Here is a 24187-nt window from a genome sequence, read left to right on the forward strand (position 1 = left end):
GGTATGTAGGCAAGTATATATATGGGGCATGAGGGTGTGTGGCAAGGGCAGGATGTTCAAGGATTTCATGGTTGATGGCCTCTTTCTGGTGAGGTCTTTTGGTGACAGCTCAGATGGAAGTTTCAGAGGTTGGGTAAAGGATTTGAGGAGCGTGGGAAAGATTTGAAACAGTTACTAAGGAGACTGAGAAAGGGAACTCTCCAGAATTTTGCCTATGATGTGGCAGCCACCAGGTGAGTGTTGAGGTTATAGACAAGAGGAGGATGTGAAACAGACTTTGCTTTCAGGAATTTGCAATCCAAAGGAGATAGAATTTCTACAAGAAAGTTGGAATGCAGGGTGCTGGGTACTGTAATGGGTGGAGTGTTGTGGAGACTTGATGAGGGTGGGGACTCCGTTCTGAGAGTGGGGAAAAACATTAAAGAGGTTGTGTACCAGCAAGAGAATGGTACCAGCAAAAGTACGGTGGAGTGGAATGCCTGGAGTGAAAAGTGGAAGGTGATGCTGGAAAACAGGTTGAGGCTAGGTAGTGAAGGATCTTATATGCACCAGGAATTAAAACTTACTCCTGCAGTCAGCAGAGGTCTTTAACAGAGCAGCAGAATCTTGTGATTGCTCTTTTAGGAAGCTAACCCACACCCAATGTGGGTGACAGATTGAAGGGAGGAGAAATTGGAGGCAGTGAGAAAGGTTTGGAGAGAGTTGCCTTGGTCCCAATGTGAGATAATGAGATTCTGAAGTAATCAAAGGCCCTAGAGAGGAGGGAAGGGATTCCAGTTTTGATGATGGATGGTATGTGGGGGGTGAGGGGAAGGTGGAGTCAAGGCTGACTCAGACCCTTCTTGCTTGGAAGACTGGGTGGATGATGATACCGTTACCAAGGATGAAGATACAGCAAGAGAGTCTATACCAAGCAAAAGTAATAAGCTCAGTTTTTTTTTAAAAAATGTGTCAAATACATATAACACACAATTTACCATTTCAAAGAGTATGCTTTAGAGGCATTAAGTACATTTACAATGTCGTGCAATCATTACCTCTGACTAGTTCCAACATATTTTCATCACCCCAAAGGAAATCCCAAATCCATTAAGCTGTTGTTCCCTAGACCACTTCTGCCCAGCCCCTGGCAACCACGTGTCTGTTTTTCTGTCTTTATTGGTTTGCCTATTTTGGATATTTCATATAAATGGAATCATACAATATGGGACCTTTTTTGTCTGGCCTTTTTCACTGAGCATAATAATTTCAGGGTTCATCCATGTTGTAGCAGGTGTCAGTACTTTATCCTTTTTTTTCTCCATCTTTTTTATTGTGGTAAAGTATACATAACATAAAGTTTATCATTTTATCCATCTTTAAATGTACAGTTCAGCTATATGTTAATTAGTTGAATTCAAATTAAAACGAAAAAAAGTGTACAGTTCAGTGGCATTACATACATTCACACTATGTAACCATCATCACCATCTGCCTCCAGAACTTTTTTCCATTTCCCTAAACTGAAACTCTGTACCCATTAAATAATGATTCCCCAATCCCCTTTCCCACCAGCACCTAGAAATCACCATTCTACTTTCTGTCTGAATTTGACTATTCTAGTACCTCATATAAGGGAATCATACAGTGTTTGTCTTTTTGTGACTGGCTCATTTCACTTAGCATAATGTCCTCAGCATGCATCTATGTTGTGGCATGTGTCAGAATTTCTTTCCTTTTAAAGGCTGAATAATATTCTGTTACACACACACACATTCCCCTCACATTTTGTTTATCCATTCATCTGTTGATAGACATTTGGGTTATTTTCACCTTTTGGCTATTATGAATAGAGATACTGTGAACATTAGTGTATAGGTTTTTATTTGAACACCTGTTTTCAATTTTGGGAGGTGTCTGCTTAGAAGTGGAATTCCTAAAAAAACAAACAAACAAACAAAAAAAGAAGTGGAATTCCTGGGTTATATGGTAGTTCTATGTTTAGTTTATTGAGTACCTGCCTCAGTGGCTTCACCATTGTATATTCCCACTAGCCATGTACAGGGTTCCAATTTCTCCACATCCTCACCAACATGTTCTATTGTCCTTTCTTTATTACTATTATTATGGCCTTCCTAGTGGATGTGAAGTATCATGTCATTGTGATTTTGATTTGCATTTCCCTAATGACTAATGATGCTCAGCATCTTTTCATGTACTTATCAGGCATTTGTATATCTCCTTTGGAGAAACATCTGTTCAAGTCCTTTGGCCATTTTAAAAGTTGTGTTGCTTTTTGCTGTTGTTGACTGGTTAGGAGTTCTTTATGTATTCTATATTAACCCTTCATCAGATACATGATTTGCAAATATTTTCTTCTGTGGATTTTTTTTCTCACTCTCTTGTTAGTATTCTTGAATACACAAAACTTTTAAATTTTTTTTAAAGATTTTATTTATTTATTTATTCATAGAGATGCAGAGAGAGAGAGAGAGGCAGAGACACAGGCAGAGGGAGAAGCAGGTTCCATGTAGAGAGCCTGACGTGGGACTTGATCCCGGGACTCCAGGATCATGCCCTGGGCTGTAGGCGGCGCTAAACCGCTACGCCACCGGGGCTGCCCCAACTTTTAATTTTTTATGAAATCCAACTTATCTTAATTTTTGTTGCTTGTGCTGTTGGTGTCACATCCAAGAAATCATTGACAAATACAAATGTTCAAAGATTTGCCCTATGTTTTCTCCTAAGATTTTTATAGTTTTAGCACTTAAGTTTAGATCTTTGATCCATCTGAGTTAATTTTTTTTTTTTTATGATAGTCACACATCGAGAGAGAGAGAGAGAGAGAGAGAGAGAGAGAGAGGCAGAGACATAGGCAGAGGGAGAAGCAGGCTCCATGCACCGGGAGCCCGACGCGGGATTCGATCCTGGGTCTCCAGGATCGCGCCCTGGGCCAAAGGCAGGCGCTAAACCGCTGCGCCACCCAGGGATCCCTTTCTGAGTTAATTTTTTAAAGATTTTATTTATTTAGTTAGAGAGAGCACAAGCAGGGGGAGGTGAAGTGGGAGAGGGAGAGAGAGAATCTTGAACAGACTCCATGTTGAGCATGGAGCCCAACACTGGGCTTGATCCCACGACCCTGGGATCATGAAATGAGCCAAAATCAAGAGTCAGATGCTCAACCAACTAAGTCACTCAGATGCTCCATTTGAGTTAATTTTTGTGCATGGTATAAAATAAGGGTCCAACTTCATTCTTTTGCATGTGGAGATCTAGTTTTCCTCTCCCCATTTATCAAAAATGGTCCTTTCTTCATTGAATGGTCTTGGCTCCCTTGCTGCAAATCAATTGAGCATGTATGTAAGGATTTATTTCTGGATTCTTCATTTGATTTAATTTATGTGTCTGTCCTTATATCTGTACCACACTGTTTTATGACTGTAGCTTTATCGTGTGGTTTGAAACCAGGAAAGTGAATCCTTCAACTTTGTTCTTTTCAAGACAGTGTTGGCTGTTTGGGGTCCACTGAGATTCCATATGAATTTTAAGTTTCCTGTTTCTTTAAAGAATGCCATTGGGATTTGGTAGGGATTGCATTGAATCCAGAGATCATTTTGCTTGTGCTGAACCTAAAGACCAGCCAGAAATGAAACCTATGATCTTCTCCTGTATTTTCTGAGCATGTATTCTGCCCTGAGAGCTTTTCAAAGCCCTATTTTCCAAAGATTCTCATTTCCCATTTTTTTTCTCCCTGGCTTTTGGTATATCTCTTGTTTGCCTCATCGATTGTCTTTTGCCCCAGATGGCACTGGCTTGTTCCTTTAGATTTTAATGTTTTCTGGCAAGCTCCTCCATGTAGCTGTTTCTCTGCCCTAAGGGCATTCCAAATTAGACAAAATAAGTCCTTCAGGAAACCCATAGCAGATCTAAACCGACTAATATAATTCCTTGAGAAAAGTTCTATTGTCTTCTTCCCTTTGGGACCAGGTACCCACACTGGAAACAGTCATCAAGACTGTCACTGTGCCAGGATGGAAATGGAGTAAAGTGAACATTAAAATACCACAAAGCTCTCCTACTCGGTTTCTGTGATCTTTCTGTTGGTTAAGCACTCACATGTTGCTATAAATCTTTGACTATCTTCCAGAATTCTGATATGTTAATTCTGACAGGTTTTTTCTGTTTGTTTGTTTTTTTTTTTTTGATAGTTCTGGGGAGGATGGGCTGCTAGAGGTCTCTACACTGCCCTTTTCAGTGATGTCATTCCACGAGCTCAGTATGAATACACTGAGATGCCTGTAGGATACTAAGAATAGACAGTCTCTTGAAGCCAGAGATGTGTCCACACCATTAGATCCCCAGAACTTAGAACAGTTCATGGTACACAGGGGGCACTCAGCAAATGTTTGTTGAATTAATGGAACTTAAAAAAAAATTTTTTTTAAAGATTTATTTATTTACTTTAGAGAGAGAGTGTGTGTGTGCATGCACATGCACATGAGTTGGGGGAGGGGCAAAGGGAGAGGGAAAGAGAGAACCTCAAGCAAACTCCCACTGAGCATGGAGCCCAACATGGGGCTCCATCCCAAAACCCATTAGATCATGACCTGATCAAAAATCACCAGTCAGATGCTTAACCAGCTGTGTCACCCAGGTGTTGCCAATGAATGAAGCTTTAAAAAGACATTTGAGGGGTGCCTAGGTGGCTCAATGGTTGAGCATCTGCCTTTGGTTCAGGTCATGATCCTGGGGTCCTAGGATTGAGTCCCATATCAGGTTCCCTGCAGAGAGCCCGCATCTCCCTCTGCCTATGTCTCTGCTTCTCTTTCTGTGTCTCCCCTTAATAAATAAATAAAGAATTTTTAAAAATGAAAATTGGGATCCCTGGGTGGCTCAGTGGTTTAGTGCCTGCCTTTGGCCTAGGGTGTGATCCTGGAGTCCCAGGATCGAGTCCCACGTCGGGCTCCTGGCATGGAGCCTGCTTCTCCCTCTGCCTGTGTCTCTGCCTCTCTCTCTCTCTCTCTGTGACTATCATAAATAAATAAAAATTTAAAAAAAAAGACATTTGAAGGGTTCTTGGGTAGTGCAGTTGGTTGGATATTGCACTCTTGGTTTTAGTTCACATCATGATCTAGGGGTTGTAGGATCAAGCCCCACATTGGGCTTTGCACTGAGCTGAGAGTCTGCTTGGGACTCATTCTCTCTCTCCCTCTGCCCCTCCCCTCCACACACGGTCTCTCCCTCTGTCTAAAATAAATCTAAAAACTAAAAATTAAAAAAAAAGACATTTGAGAATATGGACCTTAAACTTGACTTCAGTGTATGGCCTAGAGAAGGAATTTTTTAATAATCAGTGTATAGATGATAATTGAAGCAATTGATGAAAAAGAAGTTGTTTTCAAATTACATTAGGAATAACTAAAATCCTTTTTGGACAAAGCAAAATTACTACTGTCACTTGCCCCCCTAAAGTTAATGACTGGTATTGTGTGCTCTTCCAGACTCTTTACTACCTATTTTTACTATATATGTATATAGTAAAAAAATAAAAATAAAAAAGTGTATATATATATATATATATATATATATATATATACACACACACACACACACATATATATAATTACATAAAATATATATAATTTTATACAAAATTGTATCTTCTATTCAAATATTTGGCAGATAGCTTTTTAAATATATATCTTGGAAAGGGGCAGCCCTGGTGGCGCAGCGGTTTGGCGCTGCCTGCAGCCTGGAGTGTGATCCTGGAGACCTGGGATTGGGTCCCATGTCGGGCTCCCTGCATGGAGCCTGCTTCTCCCTCTCCCTCTGCCTGTGTCTCTGCCTCTCTCTCTATGAATGTGTGTCTATGAATGAATAAATAAAATCTTAAAAAAAATATATATATATATATATCTTGGAAAGATATCAGTAAAGTTTATATAATATATTCAAGACATTATCCTAGACACAATTTACTTCAAGAGTTAGAGGGACAGATCTAGATTTAGACTGCCTCAGTAGTCTAAATATTTGCTCCACCATTTATTAGATGTGTAACTTTTGAATCTTTTTTTTTTTTTTTTTAATTTAATTTAATTTAATTTATGATAGTCAGAGACACAGGCAGAGGGAGGAGAAGCAGGCTCCATGCACCGGGAGCCCGACGTGGGATTCGATCCCGGGTCTCCAGGATCGCGCCCTGGGCCAACGGAAGGCGCCAAACCGCTGCGCCACCCAGGGATCCCGGTGTGTAACTTTTGTAAAGCACTTTCATTTTCTCCATCTATTAAGTGGAGTGGTAATAATAAGTAGTATGTTTTTTGTGTAGTTTTTGAGATTTAAATGAAATAATAAACCCAGGGCATGCCCAGGGCATGATCCTGGAGACCCGGGACCAAGTCCCATGTCAGGCTCCCTGCATGGAGCCTGCTTCTCCCTCTGCCCGTGTCTCTGCCTCCATGTCTCTCATGAAAAAATAAATAAATAAAATCTTTTTTTAAAAAAGGAATATTATTCAGCCTTAAAAAGAAAAGAAATTCTGACGTATACTATAACATGTATGAACCTTGAAGACATTATGCTAATAGAAATAAGCCAGACACAAAAGCACACATATTGTATGGTTCCATTTATATGAAATATCTAGAATAAACAAATTCATAAAACTAAAAAGTAGCAAAGAGGTTACTGGGATCTAGGTCAAGGGGGTAATGGGTAATTGCTTAATGGTTACAGAATTTTGGTTTGGATGAAAAGTTTTGGAAATAAATAGTGGTGATGGTTGTACAACATTATGAATGTAATACCACTGAACTGTACATTTTAAAATTATTAAAATGACAAATTTTGGGATCCCTGGGTGGCGCAGCGGTTTGGCGCCTGCCTTTGGCCCAGGGCGCGATCCTGGAGACCCGGGATCGAATCCCACATCGGGCTCCCGGTGCATGGAGCCTGCTTCTCCCTCTGCCTGTGTCTCTGCCTCTCTCTCTCTCTGTGACTATCATAAATAAATTAAAAAAAATTTAAAAAAAATGACAAATTTTATGATAAATGTATAATGTATCACACTAAAAAAAATAGACAAAAAAATAGGCAGGTCTTCCTTTAAAGAACTTACAATCTAGTTAAGAGAATTGGGACATTTAAAGAAATAACATTAAGTATTTGATGATAGGGCAGCCGGGGTGGCTGAGCGGTTTGGCGCTGCCTTCAGTCCAGGGCGTGATCCCAGAGTCCTGGGATCAAGTTCTTCATCGGGCTCCCTGTGTGGAGCCTGCTTCTCCCTCTACCTGTGTCTCTGCCTCTCTCTCTCTCTCTCTCTCTCTGTCTCTCATGAATAAATAAATAAAATCTTTAAGAAAAAAGTATTTGATGATAGCATGAGAAAAGTGGTTTTCTTTGGATAGAGGAAACAGGGAATGACTGGAAAGGGAAATGAGGGAAGTTCCTGGAGTGATGGAAATGTTTTATGTTTTGATTGGAGGTTTACATGGGCATTACATTTGTCAAAACTTACAAAATTTTATACTTAAAATTATGTGCATTTTACTTTATGTAAATTTCACCCGGTAGGGGGGCATTATTAGCTACTACTAATCCCTTGACTATTAATATATATTGTAGTTATTTTCTCCTACTTCTCATTTGTATGAAATCCTTCATCAAATAGAGGTTTTTAATTTTTTTGTACCCCTTAATCTCCTTTATGTATTTTGCCCATCTCCCCACCGGCAACTCCCAGTTTGTTCTCTGTATTTAAGACTGGTTTTGTTTTTGTTTTAATTGCACACTTAAGTGAAATCATATGGTATTTCTCTTTCTTTGACTTATTTCACTTGACATAATGCCATCTAGGTCCATCTGTGTTGTTGCAAATGGCAAGATCCCATTCTTTTTTAAGGCTGAGGAACATTCCTGTGTGTGTGCATGTGTGTGTGTGTGTGTGTGTGTGTGTGTGTGTGTGTATCACATCTTTACCCATTCATCTATGGATGGACACTTGCTTCCATATCTTGGCTATATAAATAATGCTTCAATAAACATAGGACTGCATGTATCTTTTTGAATTAGCATTCTCATTTCTTTTGGATAAATACCCAGTAGTAGAATTACTGGATTGTAGAGTATTTCTATTTTTACTTTTTTTGAGGAAACTCCAGACTGTTTTCCACAGTGGCTGCACCAATTCACATTCCCACCAGCAGTACACGAGGGTTCCTTCTTCTCTACATCCTTGCCAACACTTGTTATTTATTTTCTTCTTGATACTAGCCATTCTGACAGGTGTAAGGGGTATCTCCTTATAGTTCTGACTTGCACTTCCCTGATAATGAGTGATATTGAACATCTTCTCATGTGTCTGTTGTATATCTGTATACACCACCTGTCTTCTTTGGAAAAATGTCTATCTGGATCCTCTGTTCATTTTTCAATTGGATTGGTTTTGAGTGGGGACACTGAGTTGTAGAAGTTATTTGTATATTTTGGATATTAACCCCTTATCAGATATATTGTTTGCAAATATTTTCTTCCATTCACTAGGTTCTCTTTTTGTCTTATTAGTGGTATCCTTCACTGTGCAAAAGCTTTTTATTTTGGTGTAGTCTCAATAGTTTAATTTTGCTTTTGTTTCTCTTGCCTGAGGAGCCATATCCATATGTTGGTAAGACCAATATCAAAGAGATTACTGCAGAGGCTTTTAATTTTAAATAGTTGTTGATCCACTTTTTTTCATTTATGGTTTCTGGAATTTATGTCTTGCTTTAGAAGGTATCTTATTCCAGGTTTGCAAACATATTCTATTTTTTCTCAATATTTTATCGTGTGTGTGTGTGTGTGTGTGTGTGTGCGTGTGGACGTGCACGTACTTGTATGTGTGTATTATATGTAGCTGTTGACTAGTTGAAAACCATGGGTAAGTTTTCTAACATTGCTAAGCCTTGGTTTTCTCACCTGTAAAGTAGAGATATTGCTGATTTGGCTTTGTTACTGATAAAATGACATTTGAAGGCCATTAAATGCTTTACTCATTTAGAAGTTAGAAGAGGGTAGCTATTACTATTTTATATTATGGTATTATCTATCTATTATGGTATTTGACATTTTATCGTAATTTTTTGTGCATCTGCCTCTTTCACTAAGGCTTTTCATTGGTAGGAAATGTGCCTTCCCTCAGTGCCTACCCAAGTGCCTTGCATTAAATAAGTGTTCAAATGTTCATTGAATGTAGGAGTTAATTGAATAGATGAATAATATGATAAAACCAAAAAGTAGGGTACCTGGTTGGCTCAGTCAGTTAACATCTGCCTTCATGATCCTGGAGTCTCAGGATTGAGTCCCACATCTGGCTCCCTGCTCAGTAGGGAGTCTGCTTCTCCCTCTGCCCCTCACTCTGCTCATGCGCTCTCTCTTTCTCTCTCTCTCAAATAAATAAAAATCTTAAAAACAACAACAAGAAGAAGTAAAAGAAAGACAAATTTTATCCAGCAGTTCTGATACGAAACTAAACATAAAATTGAAGTCCAATTGAAGGAACCTTATGAAATATGTAGGGGCTCTTGTCCAAGGATGGACTCCAAGAGGACTGAGGTTCTGCTGATTGAAACTGCCTATAAACATTCAGGCAAAAGTGTATTTTTCCAGGGAGAAGATCCATAGGCAGATTTTACTTTCTAGGAGGCCATGGATCCTGAATACTTTGCCCACTATTGTATTCCCAGCTCACAGAATACAGCTTGGGGGCAGCCCAGGTGGCTCAGCGGTTTAGCACCACCTTCAGCCCAGGGCGTGATCCTGAAGACCCAGAATCAAGTCCTCTGTCGGGCTCCTACATGGAGCGTGCTTCTCCCTCTGCCTGTGTCTCTGCCTCTCTCTCTGTGTGTCTCTCATGAATAAATAAATAAAATCTTAAAAAAAAAAAAAAGAGAGAGAATACTGCTTGGTAGCTCAGAAATGTTTCTTGAATGGATATCTGACTGAATGAAAAAATTCATCAGATTTTCACAGGGGTCTGTGACTCCAAAAAGTGTTAGAGCTTGATAATATAAAAGAAAAATAAATCAAATAGATCCCTGAGAGCTTTTATCTGGGCCAGAGCTCCGAGAAGAATCTATCATTATGGACTGATGAAGGAGCCCCTTCCCCCATTCCTTCTAAAGGACTGGGTGATTCCCTTCTCAATTGGCTTTTTGATTCTCACATTTGCAGATTCTCACATTTGTTTGTAGTCAGGCTTGAATCAGAAGCCAATTTCTGCCTCCTACTGTATGACCTGTTAAATTAAAGCTGTCTAGGCCAGTTTTCTCCAGTAACATCCACCTTCAGGACCCTGTGAGTGGATTACCAAATCAGAACATTGGTATAATGCTGCCTGATTATAGTGCACAACCAGTTTTGTGTCCTCTTGTGCTCTTCCCCTCCAACTTTTTTTTAAAGATTTTATTTATTTGGGGGGCAGCCCGGGTGGCTCAGGGGTTTAGTGCCACCTTTGGCCCAGGGCGTGGTCCTGGAGACCAGGGATCGAGTCCCACGTCAGGCTTCCTGCATGGAGCCTGCTTCTCCCTCTACATCTGCCTCTGTCTCTGCCTCTCTCTCTCTCTCTCTCTCTCTGTGTGTGTGTGTGTGTGTCTCATGAATAAATAAATAAAATCTTTTTTTTTTAAAAAAAGATTTTATTTATTTGGGATGCCTAGGTGGCTCAGCGGTTGAGCATCTGCCTTGGGCTCAGAGTATGATCTGAGGGTCTGGGATCAAGTCCCATATTGGGCTCCCTGCACGGAGCCTACTTCTCTCTCTGCCTATATCTCTGTTTCTGTCTCTGTGTGTGTGTGTGTGTCTCATGAATAAATAAAATATTTTTTTAAATTGTAGTTACTTATTTGAGACAGAGAGAGAGAATGAACAAGCATGAGCATTGGGGAGGGGCAGAGGGAGAAGCAGACTCCCTGCTGAGCAGGGATGCCCTGTGCAGGGCTTGATCCCAGGACCCTGAGATCATGACCCAAGCCAAAGGCAGATGCTTAACCGACTGAGCCACCCAGGCACCCCCAACTCTTTTTTCCTATGTAAGACATTGGTTTACATCCATTTACCTTGATTTCTAGGCCTTGAGGCAGTTCCTTTCTATAACCAGTTTGTCTCTAGTGGTCCGTAGAATTTGTTCATTGGGCTACATAAGCAAATATGCAATAAGCAATTATGGTCATTTACAAGAACTGCTGTCCAAATATGCCTAATTACTTTGTGGTACAAGAATAATGAAGGGAAACTCCCATTTGTTGACTTCCTATTGTGAACCAGCACTACACTATGCACTTTCATGTCTTATCTTACCCTACAAATTAGACTTGTCATTTAGTAGAAACATTGAGAAAATTTTTACTTACATGGATATTAATTTTGTGCCTGGACCATAGTGGGCACTAAAAAATAGCTGTCAACCAAATAAACTTTCTTTTACCTTTTAACCTAAATTTCACAAACATTCAGCATGGACAGATGTGCTCCCAACCTTAACATGACACTGAAAATTAGTACGTTCTCAGTGAAAGTGGCCTGTAAGAAGCCATTTTCAATATATTAAACAAATACTTACTGAGTAAATACTGTGCTCAAACTATGAAAAGACCTGGGGCTTGTGGAGCATACTCTTCCAGGTTCAAAGGTGCTGGCTGGGGACACAAGACTAAGACTAGGGAAAAGTGCGCTGGCTCAGACTGGACTGGGTGTGACTGTTAGGCGGGCAGAGACTTTTCCAGGCTTTCAGGAGAGATCTCTTGCCAGGACTAAGCAAGAAGGATTTGGTGGGAAAGGATTAGATTCAGTGTTGGGACACTTGGGCTCTAGTTCTCACTGAGGGTTAACTGGTTGGGAGACTTGTGCTTAGTCCCTTAACCTCTCCAGACATCAGTTTAGCATCTGGAAAATAAAGTGGGGTGGGGGTGGTTATTAGTGAACTTGTTCTGTCCTGAGTGCCTTCCAATTCTTAGGTTCGAAAATTTGCTGTCAACCACACTTACTTTTCCTTTGAGAACAAATACTTCCTGCAGTTGTAATTTCAAATAAGTCAATCAATGGCATTCATCAGCCACTATACTCTAAGAGACTGTGCCATAAATTTCTCCCCATATACATACCAGGATATATTTTTTTAAGGTTTTATTTATTTATTCATGAGAGACAGAGAGAGAGAGAGGCAGAGACACAGGCAGAGGGAGAAGCAGGCTCCATGCAGGAAGCCTGACGTGGGACTCGATCCTGGGTCTCCAGGATCAGGCCCAGGGCTGAAGGCGGCGCTAAACCGCGGAGCCACCTGGGCTGCCCTACACCAGTTTTTTTAATCATCATTTTTAATTGTGACAAAATACACATAACATAAATATTTACCATCTTAACCATTTTTATGTGTACATTTTAAGTGTAGAAATTCAGTAGTGTTAATGACATTCACCTTGTGCAACCATTACCATTATCCATCTCCAAAATTGTTTTCTTTTCTTTTTCTTTTCTTTTTTTTTAAAGATTTTATTTATTGGGATTCCTGGGTGGCTCAGTGGTTAAGCACGTCTGCCTTCAGCTTAGGGTGTGATCCTGAAATACTAGGATGAGTCCCACATGGGGCTCCCTGTAGGGAGCCTGCTTCTCCCTCTGCCTGTGTCTCTGCCCCTCTCTCTGTGTCTCTCATGAGAGGGAGCCCAATGCAGGACTCAATCCCAAGTCCTCAGGATCATGACCTGAGCCAAAGGCAGACATTTAACTGACTGAGCCACTAGGTGCCCCAAATGATGGTTTTTAAAAAAGTAAACTCTACCCAGTATGGGACTCAAACTCAAACCCAAGATCAATAGTTGCACATACCACACCAACTGGGCCAGCCAGGTGCCCCTCATAATTCTATTTAATTTTTTAAAGAGCTACCGTTCTGTTTTTCCTGGTGGTTGTGTCATTTTAAATACCCACCCACAGTGCAAAAGGGTTCTAACTTCTCTATGGCCTTGTTAACATTTATTTTTCTTTCTTTCTTTTTATAATAGTAGCCATCTAATAGCTGTGAGTTTTATCTAATTGTGTGGGTTTTTTTTTTAAGATTTTATTTATTTATTTCATGAGAGACACACAGAGAGAGGCAGAGACACAGACAGAGGGAGAAGCAGGCTCCTCATAGGGAGGCTGATGAGGGACTCCATCCCGGACCCTGAGATCACACCCTGAGCCCAAGGCAGAGGCTCAACCACTGAGCCACCCAGGCGTCCCCTAATTGTGGTTTTCATTTGCATTTCCCTTATGATTAGTAATGTTGAGTATCTCTTCGTATGCCTATTAGCCATTTGTATATCTTTGGAGAAATATCTTCAAGTCCTTTGCCTATTTTTTAACCAGGAATTTTGTTGTGTTACATTGTAAGAGTTCTTTATATATTCTGTATATTATTTACTCTTTACAGAGTTTTGCTTTGCAAATATTTTCTCCCATTCCATGGATTGACTTTTCACTCTGTTATGTCCTTTGATGCACAGGAATTTTAAATTGGTAAAATTTTAAATTTTAAATTTTTAAGTTGGTGTAGTCCAACTTACCTAATTTTTTTCTTTTGTTGTCTGTGCTTTGAGTGTCATACTCCAAGAAATCATTTCCAAATCCAATGTCCCAAAACTTTCCCGTTTTCTTCTGAGTTTTATCAATCAGCGCTTACATTTAGTTCTTTTGTGCATTTTGAATTAACTTTTGTATATGGAGTAACGTAAGGCTTTAACTTCATTCTTTCACATGAGAATATTGTTTTCCTAACACGGTTTGCTGAGATAACTAGCTTTTCCTCATTGAATGGTCCTGGCACCCTTGTTGATTATTTTACCATATGTGAAAGGGTTTGGGGCTATAAATTTTGCAGGAGGTGGTGGTACAGGAATGACGGGGTCCCTGTCTTAACGCAGCCTCAGTAGAGGTTTTGTTTCAAGAAGCATTTGTCCAGCGCGGTTGTGTTCAGTGCACACTGGGCCCATGTTTTCCCACACTTTTGCCTCGTAAGCTTCCCATACAACCAGTGAGGTAGGTGGGCTGAACCCCCTTTAACAAACTCAGTTCCCCCAAAAGAGCACTGTTATGGCTTGTGCAGGGGCAGGCACAAAGTTAGGATTTGAACCCTGGGTTTTTGGCTCCATGCGTTCTGCTATTTCAGGTAAGGTGGACTTCGATGTCCTCATCTCTAAAATATGGGCAAAAATGAAATGAGATGGTTTCTACTAAGCAGTCTGGCAGCCACAGGATCCTAAGCATTAAGGAGTCCACCAAAACCCGCGGCCGAGCGTGAGGTGTACACGTTAGGCCTGCAGAGGGGAGCGGAACCCAAACAGTCCGGAAGGCCAAAGTCCTTGGGCTGGAGTTCCGCCCCCGGGCGGACCCCAAATTCTTACCCGGAACCTGGGCGCGGCTGGGCTGTGCGACTGGCGCGGTAGGGGGACGAGCCAACAGAAAACTGCCTGCGACGCGATTCCCGTTGAAATGCCCCAGTGTCTCCGGAGTGAGGCTTTCCAGTTCTAACACCGTTCCTACTATAATCAGCTCCTCTGCCTCTCTGCCTTTGGCTCACCGATTGCGGAGTAGTTTCTTCTCCGTTGCCCCTTCCTTGGATTCCTTCTTGGTACGCCCCCACCCAGTCTGGGAAGGGCCGGGCGGCTGCCCGCGTAGACACTGCGCATGCGAATCCCCACCGCGTGGGTGGGGATAGAGTTGGGGGGGGCACGGACCCCGCCCCTTCGCTGCTCCACGCGTGACGTCGCGGGGGGCGCCGGCCTCCGCCCGGCTCCGAGCGGTGAGAGGGAGCGGCAGGCGGACCCAACGCCGCAGAACGGGGAAGGGATGTTGCGGGTGTTGAGATCCTGCAGGAGGGGCTTTGCGGGGGGAGGGGAGGCCCGGGGGCACTACCAGCCGCTGAACTCAGGCCCTGCCCTCCCCGTTCGTTCGTGCTTTCTTCCCCTTTCCAGACGTGTGGGGCCGGGAGGCAGGGCAGGGGCTGGGCATTTGTGACACCTGCATTTCCCCGAAGCCCTCCTTCTCCCCCCACCCCATATGTTTATCCCGGTTTCCAGATGTTCCTTTTCATCAGGCTGTCGCTTCTCGCTTGGAAAAGGCAAACAGAAGACGGATTTCAGACCTTGGCCATGCCACTCTGTGAAAGTCCCCAGAACCTCAGTTTCCACCACAGTATTTTTTGCGTTGCTTCACCTGGTTTTAAAGATCAGTATGACACAGTGAAATAGAAAGGAAATGGACATTTGTTGAATTCCTGCATGGCTGAATACTATGCAAAACTGCTTTATTTGTCACTTTTAGTCTTCATTATTTGGTGTTCTTTCACAGATCCTTAAGCTCACAAAGGTTAACTGATTTTTCTAACATAGCCAGTGAGTGGCAGAGGAGGATACAGATTGAACCGTCTTGCTCCAAAGTGGAGTTCTCATCAGACACTTCCTTTGTTTAGGCTATTGGATGGCACCGCTCTTCAGCCAGACCCTCGCCCCAGAACAGCTGCTTCCTGAATTTCTCCCCTTGACAATTCTTCTGGGTTCCTTTCTCCAGCACAGTGTGTTCTGCTTTGCTTCTGCCTTGATTACTTCAGAAATGAAATGCAGCAAACATTTATTAAGTGGTGCAGGGGGATGAACACTGGAAGCCAAGAGCCTTGGATTCTTGTCCTGGCTCTATCATTAAGTGGCTGTGTGGCCTTGGGGAAGTTCTTGGTCTTTTCAATGCTTTAGCTTCCCTTTGAATAAAATGGGTAAGTGCCTTCTGACTGGCAGGCTCTTGTCCATCCTGTCCTCCAGCAGGCTCTCCGTGGAGCCCCGGACCTCTCTCCTCCCCATGGGCAGCTGCCAGGCAGGGCACAACCTGCATCTCTGTCTGGCCCACCATCCGCCTTTGGTCTGTGCCACTTTGATCCTGCTGCTTCTTGGCCTTTCAGGCCTAGGCCTCGGCGGCTTCCTCCTTACTCACAGAACTGGCCTGCGCAGCCCTGACATTCCCCAGGTGAGTACTTTCCTCATCCTTTTCATACAAGCTTGCACATGCTGCTAATCTCTCACCTCTCTCCCACTTTTCTTTTGCACACAGGACTGGGTCTCTTTCTTGAGATCTTTTGGCCAGCTGACCCTGTGCCCCGTGAATGGGACAGTCACAGGGAAGTGGCGTGGCCCTCATGTTGTGGGCTTACTGACCACTTTGAACTTTGGAGATGGTCCAGAAGGGAACAAGACACAGACATTCCAAGCCACGGTCCTGGGTAGTCAGATGGGATTGAAAGGTGAGATCAAGGGTGCCTGGGTGGCTCAGTGGTAGAACGGCTGCCTTTGGCTCATATCATGATCCTAGGGTCCTGGGATTGAGTTCCGCATCAGGCTCCCCACAGGGACCCTGTTTCTCCCTTGGCCTATGTCTCTGCTTCTCTCTCTCTGTCTCTCATGAATAAATAAATAAAATATTTAAAAAAAAAAAAAAGGTGAGATCGAGGAGGACTATGGGTTGAGGATCAGAACACTTAGGGGTGGGCCCTGTCTCTGACCTCCCCAACCTGGTGACCTTGGGAATATCCTTTGGCTTTCGTCACTTCTAGTAAGGACTAGATACTTTCAGTGAACATAGTGACACTATGTGGGCTCCCTGTGTTTTCTCTCTCCTCTTTCAGCACCTAATCTTGGAGGTGTGATAAGATGGGGTAGATTTGACTTAATGTTCTTTATCATCCCTCTTCATCCCTACTGCTTTCTCCTCTTAGAGGCACCTTCTTTTTCCTCATGGATATTCAAGAAACATACTCTGTTCAGTTAAGCAAGTGTTTTGAGTGCCTGCTCTCAGGCAGTCTTAGCACAGCTCTATGTGCTATGGAGAATACAGAAAAAATTAGATATCATCCATTCCCACAGAGCTTAGAGTCTCCTGGGAAAATGATGGGGGGAGGGGAGGGAGTCAGTGGGTGCCATTGACTCTTGTATGAGATTTGGCCTCAGGTTCCTTGTCTGAAATTGGGGAAATGAAAAGAGAGGAGAGAAAGGTGGAACTCCCCGGCTTCTGTGGTCCTTTCCGACACTACCATTCTAAGATTCTCTTGTGAGGTTGCGTGTGTGTGTTGGGGGGGTCTCTTATGTCCAGGTGTACATGTTGTGATAAAAAAATGAAAATAAAGGAAGGTATCTGATATATACAGACTTGAGATAATTTTTCCTATTCTTTTTATTTTGTAAAATATATACATCAGCTTTACCATAAAATTCACGCATTTAACATGTACAATTTCGTATAGTCACAGAAGTGTGCAACTATCACCACAATCAATTTTAGAGCATTTTCATTCTCTCAAAATAAATCCTGTACCCATTAGCAGTTGCTTCCCTTTTCCTCTTAACCTTCCAGACCCAGCAACTACTTATCTCTCTTTTTCTGTAGCTTTACCCATATCATTTCATATAGTATGTGCTCTTTTGTGGCTGGCTTCTTTCAAGTATAACATGTCCATGTCATAGCACATATCAATCAGTACTTTGTGTTTTTAGTGCTGAATAATATTCATTGTATGGATATTCCACATCTTATTTATTCATTCATCACGTTGATTGATACTTGGATTGTTTCTACTTTCTGACTATTACGAACAATGCTGCTGTCAACATTCACATACAAGATTTTGTGTGATCATACATTTTCATTTCTCCTGGGGGAAATGAAATACCTAAAAGTGGAATTGCTGGGTCATATTGTAACTCTATATTTACTCTTTTGAGGAACTGCCAGACTGTTTTCCAAAGTGACTGCACCATTTTGTGTTCTCCCCAGCACTATGTGAGTTCCAATTTCTCCACATTTGTTATTATCTGGCTTTTTTTATTCTAGCCATCCTAGTCATTGGGAAGTAGTATTTCACCATGGTTCTGATTGGCATAGTTCATGATACTGAGCATTTTTTTTTCATGCACTTATAAGACCTTTGTCTATTTTTTTTTAAGATTTTATTTATTTATTCATATGAGAGAGAGAGAGAGAGAGAGGCAGAGACATAGGCAGAGGGAGAAGCAGGCTCCATGCAGGGAGCCGGATGGGGAACTTGATCCTGGGACTCCAGGATCACACCCTGAGCCGAAGGCAGACGCTTAACTGCTGAGCCACCCAGGCATCCCTCTTTGTCTATCTTAGAAGAAATATATATTCAGAGTTTTGCCTTTTAAAAAAATTGGATGATTTGTTTTTTAATTATTGAGTTATAAGAGTTCTTTATATTTTCCCCTATCTGATGTATGACATATGGATTTTTTCTCCAATTCTCCGGGTTGTCCTTTCACTTTGTTGATGGTGTTCTTTGAAGCACAGAAGTTTTACTTTTGATGAAATCCAGTTTATTTTTTCTTCAGTTGCTTGTGCTTTTAGTGTCTTGATTAAGCAGCGGTTGCCTAATTCAGGCTCATGAGGATTTCCCCTATATTTTCTACTAAAATTTAATAGTTTTAACTCTTACATTTAGCTCCGTGATCCATTTTGAGTTAATTTTTGTGAATGGTGTGAGGATGGGGTCCAACTTCATTCTTTTGCAAGTGACTAACCAGTTGTTCCAGCATGGTTTTGTTTTTTTTTTAAGATTTTATTTATTTATTCATGAGAGACACAGAGAGAGAGAGGCAGAGACACAGGCAGAGGGACAAGCAGGCTCCATGCAGGGAGCCCGACATGGGACTCGATCCCGGTACTCCAGGATGACGCCCTGGGCCGAAGGCAGGCACCAAACTGCTGAGCCACCCAGGGATCCCCATGTCCCAGCATGTTTTATGGAAAGACTGTTATTTAACTTTTTTTTTTTTAAATATTTTATTTATTTATTCATGAGAGATACACAGAGAGAGAGGCAGAGACATAGGCAGAGAGAGAAGCAGGCTCCATGTAGGGAGCCCGATGTGGGACTCGATCTCAGGACTCCAGGATCAGACCCCGGGCCAAAGGCAGACGCTTAACCTCTGAGCCACCCAGGCATCCCTGTTCTTTAACTTTTAATGGTATCAGCGCCCTATTGAAAATAAATTGACCATGGATGTATATATAGGTTTATTTCTGGACTCTCAGTTCTAGTCCATTGACATATGTATCTATCCATGGTAGCACCACACTTGTAATCACCGTAGCTTTGTATTAAGTTTGAAATCAGAAAATATAAGTCCTCCAACTTTGTTCTTTTTAAAAACTGTTTAGATTATTAAAGGGGTCTGGACCCCTTTAATTACCATATGAATTTTAGATTCAGCTTCTCAAGTCCTGCTTCTGTAAACAAGCCCTTTCCTTTTCATAACAGTTAGAAAGAGAATAATACCATCAAAGATTATTCTAGACAAAATAAAAAATAATCCACCTATGATTGTATCATCTAAGTAATAATTATTGAGCACCTATTGTGTACCAAGCATGGGGAATATAGAAATATCTAAGACACCTCAAGCTGCTTATAGTTTAGCAAGGATACAGATGTGAACCAAAGTAAATACCTTCCAATGTGTGAAGTAGCACACAAGGTACAGTGGGAATACTCAGGAGTCTGTCAAGCAGGGTTAGTGAAGATAGGCTTTTCCAAGGATTTAGTGCCTGAGCTGAGGCTTGAGGAAGATTTCAGAGTGTACTCTTCCAGGCAGGAGGACAAGCATATGCAAAGGCGTGCGATGGAGAACATACTGGCATGTTTGAGACCTTCAAAGGGTTCAGTTTGACTGGTGCAGGGGAAGCAGTGTTGACTGAGTGCAAGAGATGCATTTGAGGAAGCAGACAGAATCCTCTGGAGGATCTTGTATGCCAGGCCCAGGTAGTTGAACTTTATCTGGTACATTGGGCAAGCTCAAAATTTTAGTCAGGAAAATAGGGTTTTGTTGTTGTTCTTTTGAAAAGATCACACTCTGTAGGCTGACTGCCTGGTGGAAGCGTGTCCAGAGCAAGAAGACCAGGTAGGAGGTGATTGCAATGGAAAGATAATGTGAAAACCCGAGCTAAGACAGTGCTGTGAAAGAAGGGGACTGATCCCAGAGAGACATTGGCAGTGGATTGACAGGGCTTGGTGACTGATTCAATCTGGGGAACGTAGAGAAAGGGGGAGTTTCTCTTAGAAAATTTTACAGTTACATTTCTTAGTTCTTATGATTTATATACTAGTTTGTATTTCTCTTTTTTCACTTACATTTTTTTATTACTGCCTGGCTTGACCATTATTATTTTAATGGATGTAAGGTGATCCATTAAGTGGTTGGGCCATCATTTGTAATGCTTTTCCTAGTGTTAAACATCTCTGTTGCTTCCTATGTTTTGGTATTTTTTGTGGTCACAATAAACATCTTGGTATAGTTTTCATTTTTCTTTTGAATCCTTTCCTTAGGATGAGTTTCTATAAATGATATTACTGAGTCAAAGGGAATGGACTTTTTTTTAATAGATAAATTCATTTTGTTGTGGATTTGGACCACATGGAAGTATACAAAACACATGTAAAAATCCACCTCACCCCTGCAGTGTCCACAGTTTGATGGGCATCTTTTCAGTCAGGATCTGTATCCATTTAAAATTGCAACAGATACAGCCACATTGTCTTCTAAAAGGTATCATTCATTGAGAGTGCCCATTTCCCCACATGTTCAGCAACTCCTGTTATTATTAGTCTTTTTAATTTTTACCAACTTAATGAACAAAGGAATTACCTGATTGTTTTTCATTACTTTCTTCTGATTATTAGTAAGGTTGAATATGTTCTTGTAGGTTTATTGGCCCCATTCATGCCTCCGTGAATCTCCCATTTAAATCCTTTGCTCATTTGTCTTTTAAGTTATTTGTCTTTGTCATCCTGATTTTTAGGAGATCCTTATATGTTCTGGATTGTAAACCTTTTTGCTAATTAAATATAGGCATTTTGGGGTCCCTGGGTGGCTCAGTTTGTTAACCATCTGACCCTTGGTTTCAGCTCAAGTCAGGATCTCATGGGTTGTGAAATCAAGTTCCATGTTGGGCTCCACTCAGAGAGGAGTCTGCTTGAAGAATCTCTCCCACTGCCCCTTCTCCTCTCAAATAAATAATTTTTTACAAAACATATATAGGTATTTTCATCCATTCTGTTACTTAAAAAAAATTTTTTTTAAGATTTTATTTATCCATTTGAGAGAAAGAGAGATAGAGCATGAGCAGGAGTGGCGGCAGGGGGACAGAGAGCAGGCTCCCTACTGAGCAGGGAGCCCAATGAAGGGCTCCATCCCAGGACCCCAGGTTCATGATCTGAGCCAAAGGCAGACACTTAACTGACTGAGCCACTCAGGTGCCCCACTTTTTATGTTATCTTTCATCATAGAGAAGCCTTCAACTATTAAAAAGTTAAGTTTATTGTTCTTGTCCTTTACTCAAGCTTTTAGGTCTTGTGTCTTTTCTAGGAAGGCCTTCCCCACTTTAAACTTAGAAAATATTCTTCTGTATTTTCTTTGGGTTTTGTTCTGTTTAGTTTGTTTGTATAGATCTCTAACACATCTGGACTTTATTTTTTTTTTTTAAAGATTTTATTCATTTATTTATGAGAAACACAGAGAGAGGAAGAGACACAGGCAGAGGGAGAAGCAGGCTCCATGCAGGGAGCTCGATGTGGGACTCGATCCAGGGACCCTGGATCACGCCCTGAGTCAAAGGCAGATGCTCAACTGCTGAGCCACCCAGGCGTCTCTGGACTTTATTTTATAGTGTGAGATGAGTCTAACTTTTTTTTTTCCCCAAATGGAAATTGTCCCAAGGCCATTGACTGAGTAGGCTGCCCATCCTTTCCCTGCTAATTTGAAATGGAGTGTGAACCTTTTCATGGATTTTGGTACCTAGCAGGGAACTGCTTTCTTAAAAAGGACAGACTAGTTTATACAGACTGATGTTGGCAATGTGTATCTGTACCCCATTTCACTGCAACTTTGTGAGTATTGGCATGATTGTTGTATTGATTGTAAGCAAACATAATTCACTTTTTGTTTATATTGGTACACAGTTATTGTCCTTTCTCAACGACACAATGATGGTATAGAGAGTACTTTATTGAACAGACTCAATGCCAACCCGGCTGTTACTGAAGGAAGCCTTAGGAATGAATGGAAGTCTGAAAATGGATGGCTTCCACCCCAACCTCCATCTTCTTCCACCACCTCTCCTATGTCTCTCATAGGATCTTCTGCAGGAGAGCTGGTCCTCATTACTGCCAAGGTGACCACAGAAAGGACCCCAGGAACCTGCATGTATTTTAGTGCTGCTCCAGGAATCCTGCCCTCCAGCCAGCCACCCATAACCTGCTCAGAGGAGGGAGCAGGAAATGCCACCTTGAGTCATAGGATGGCTGAGGAGTGTGTAAGGGTCTGGAGCCACGAAGGCCTTGTGCTCACTAAGTTGCTTACCTCGGTAAGAGCCTGGGTTGTTGGGGTTTCATAGACTGCCGTGCTGAGTGCTCTGTCCCGAAGGCTTTGGGGCAGTTTTACCTAGTAGAAAAGGCACAGGCTCTATAATTCTGCCTCAGCTTGCTGTATGACCTTGAGCAAGCATCAGAGCCTCTCTGAGCCTCAGCTTCCTCATCTGTAAAATGGAAAACATAATACTACCTCATGATGCCAACAAATAAAGATGAATGAGAATGAATGTCAGGTGCCCGGTACAATGCCTGCTACGTAATAGAGATCGGATGAGTGACAGTTATTACTATTAATGATTGTCTTTAAACAGAATAAAATACGATCTCCACTTTAAAGGAATGCAGAAGCTGTAATAAGAGGCAGAATGGGCTAATCGCTATCATAGAGATGTGAGCAAAGTGTTATTCAAACACAGAGTAAGGAGCAATTAACCCTAACTTGAACATTTATGGAGAGCGCTTCACAGAGAAGGTAGCATTTATGAAAGGGAATTGTGTACAGTAGTTTATAATATACAAAGTGCTTTCAGGTTCATTATCTCATTTGATCTTAAAATAGCCTTTTGAGGTAGCTGTTATTATCCCATTTTACAGATGAGGAAAGAGGCTTAGAAAGAGGGAGTGAATTGCCCCAGGCCACACAACTGGTTAAGTGGCAGACCCAGGATTGCAACCTATGCCTTCTGACTGCCTATGCCTTCCCAGGCTTTATCTGCCCTTTCAGGGTGACCCTTGAAGAGGACGAAGATGTGGGCAGAGAATGCGATAGAGGGCGTTTGGAAGAAGGAAATACATTCCAGGCAAAAGGACCAGCATGAGCACACAGGCCTAGAAGTTGAAAAGTGTTCAGTCTTTGAGGGCACTCCATGATGAGGGCCTTAGAAATGGCTGAAGGGAAGAGACAGAAGAGATGCAGGGGCCTGGTTGTGAGGCTAAAACACTACGACTTGATGCTGCAGGCCATAGGGGCCACGTGCTGAGTGGGGAGAGCCTGCCTGAGTGCAGGAGACAGACCAGTTAGGAGGCTGCTGTGTACTTGCCTTCACGTTGCCAAAGAGCCTGGCAAGGAGCATCACTTAGGAGCTTAGAATCAGAGAAAATACTGGTGTCCAGACCTGGCCCTGCTTGAGCATATTTAAAATGTGGATAGTAGGGAACTTTCCTATCTCATGGAGACATTATGGGGATTCACTTCAAGTGGTTGGGCAAGAAAGCAGTTCGTATACCATCAAGACAGTTACCTTATATAGAAATTAGATTTTCCCTTTGGTTCCCTGGCTGTAGAGAGCCCTCTCCCCCGATGGGGGCTTCTCTCTATGGCCCTAGGATAAAGTGTCTCCTTAGGAGAAGATTCTCTACCGTCCCTCTCTCTCATTTATTCCTCCTTGCCCCCCTTTGCTCATCCTTAGGAGGAGTTGGCTTTGTGTGGCTCCAGACTGCTTGTTTTGGGCTCCTTCCTGCTTTTCTTCTGTGGCCTTCTCTGCTGTTTCACTGCTGTGTGCTTCCACCCACGCCGGGAGTCCCACTGGTCTAGAACCCGGCTCTGAGGGCAGTGGCCTAGTTCCCATCTTGTTCTCAGGTAAGGTTCTTTGCTCCAGTCCTGTGGGAGTAGGAGATGGAGTGGGGGTGGCAAGTATACCTGTGATAAGAGTCATTCCTAAACACTATGGTTTGGTTTTACTTATTTTTGAACTTTATGTAGATGGAATATACATATTCTTTTGTGACTGACTTCTTTTGGTTAGCATTCTGATTTTAAGATTCATCCATACC

General features: G+C 42.0%; 1 protein-coding gene across 7 annotated transcripts in view; it reads left to right on the top strand.

Annotated features, from left to right (window-relative positions):
- The window catches only part of TMEM219 (transmembrane protein 219), a 48894-nt gene that overhangs the window by 23584 nt on the left and 1123 nt on the right, over positions 1 to 24187 (top strand). Inside the window, exons 1-5 of one of the 7 annotated variants that reach the window (XM_041748261.1) lie at positions 14440 to 14620; positions 15804 to 16005; positions 16090 to 16279; positions 22178 to 22407; positions 23824 to 23993. In XM_041748261.1, the coding sequence (XP_041604195.1) occupies positions 15841 to 16005; positions 16090 to 16279; positions 22178 to 22407; positions 23824 to 23961 (723 nt within the window). In that variant the 5' untranslated portion in view covers positions 14440 to 14620; positions 15804 to 15840 and the 3' untranslated portion in view covers positions 23962 to 23993. The other 6 variants (XM_041748262.1, XM_041748257.1, XM_041748258.1 and 3 more) reach the window with 6 other exon arrangements.

This window comes from Vulpes lagopus, chromosome 3, assembly GCF_018345385.1.
Source record: "Vulpes lagopus strain Blue_001 chromosome 3, ASM1834538v1, whole genome shotgun sequence".
Lineage (NCBI taxonomy): Eukaryota > Metazoa > Chordata > Mammalia > Carnivora > Canidae > Vulpes > Vulpes lagopus.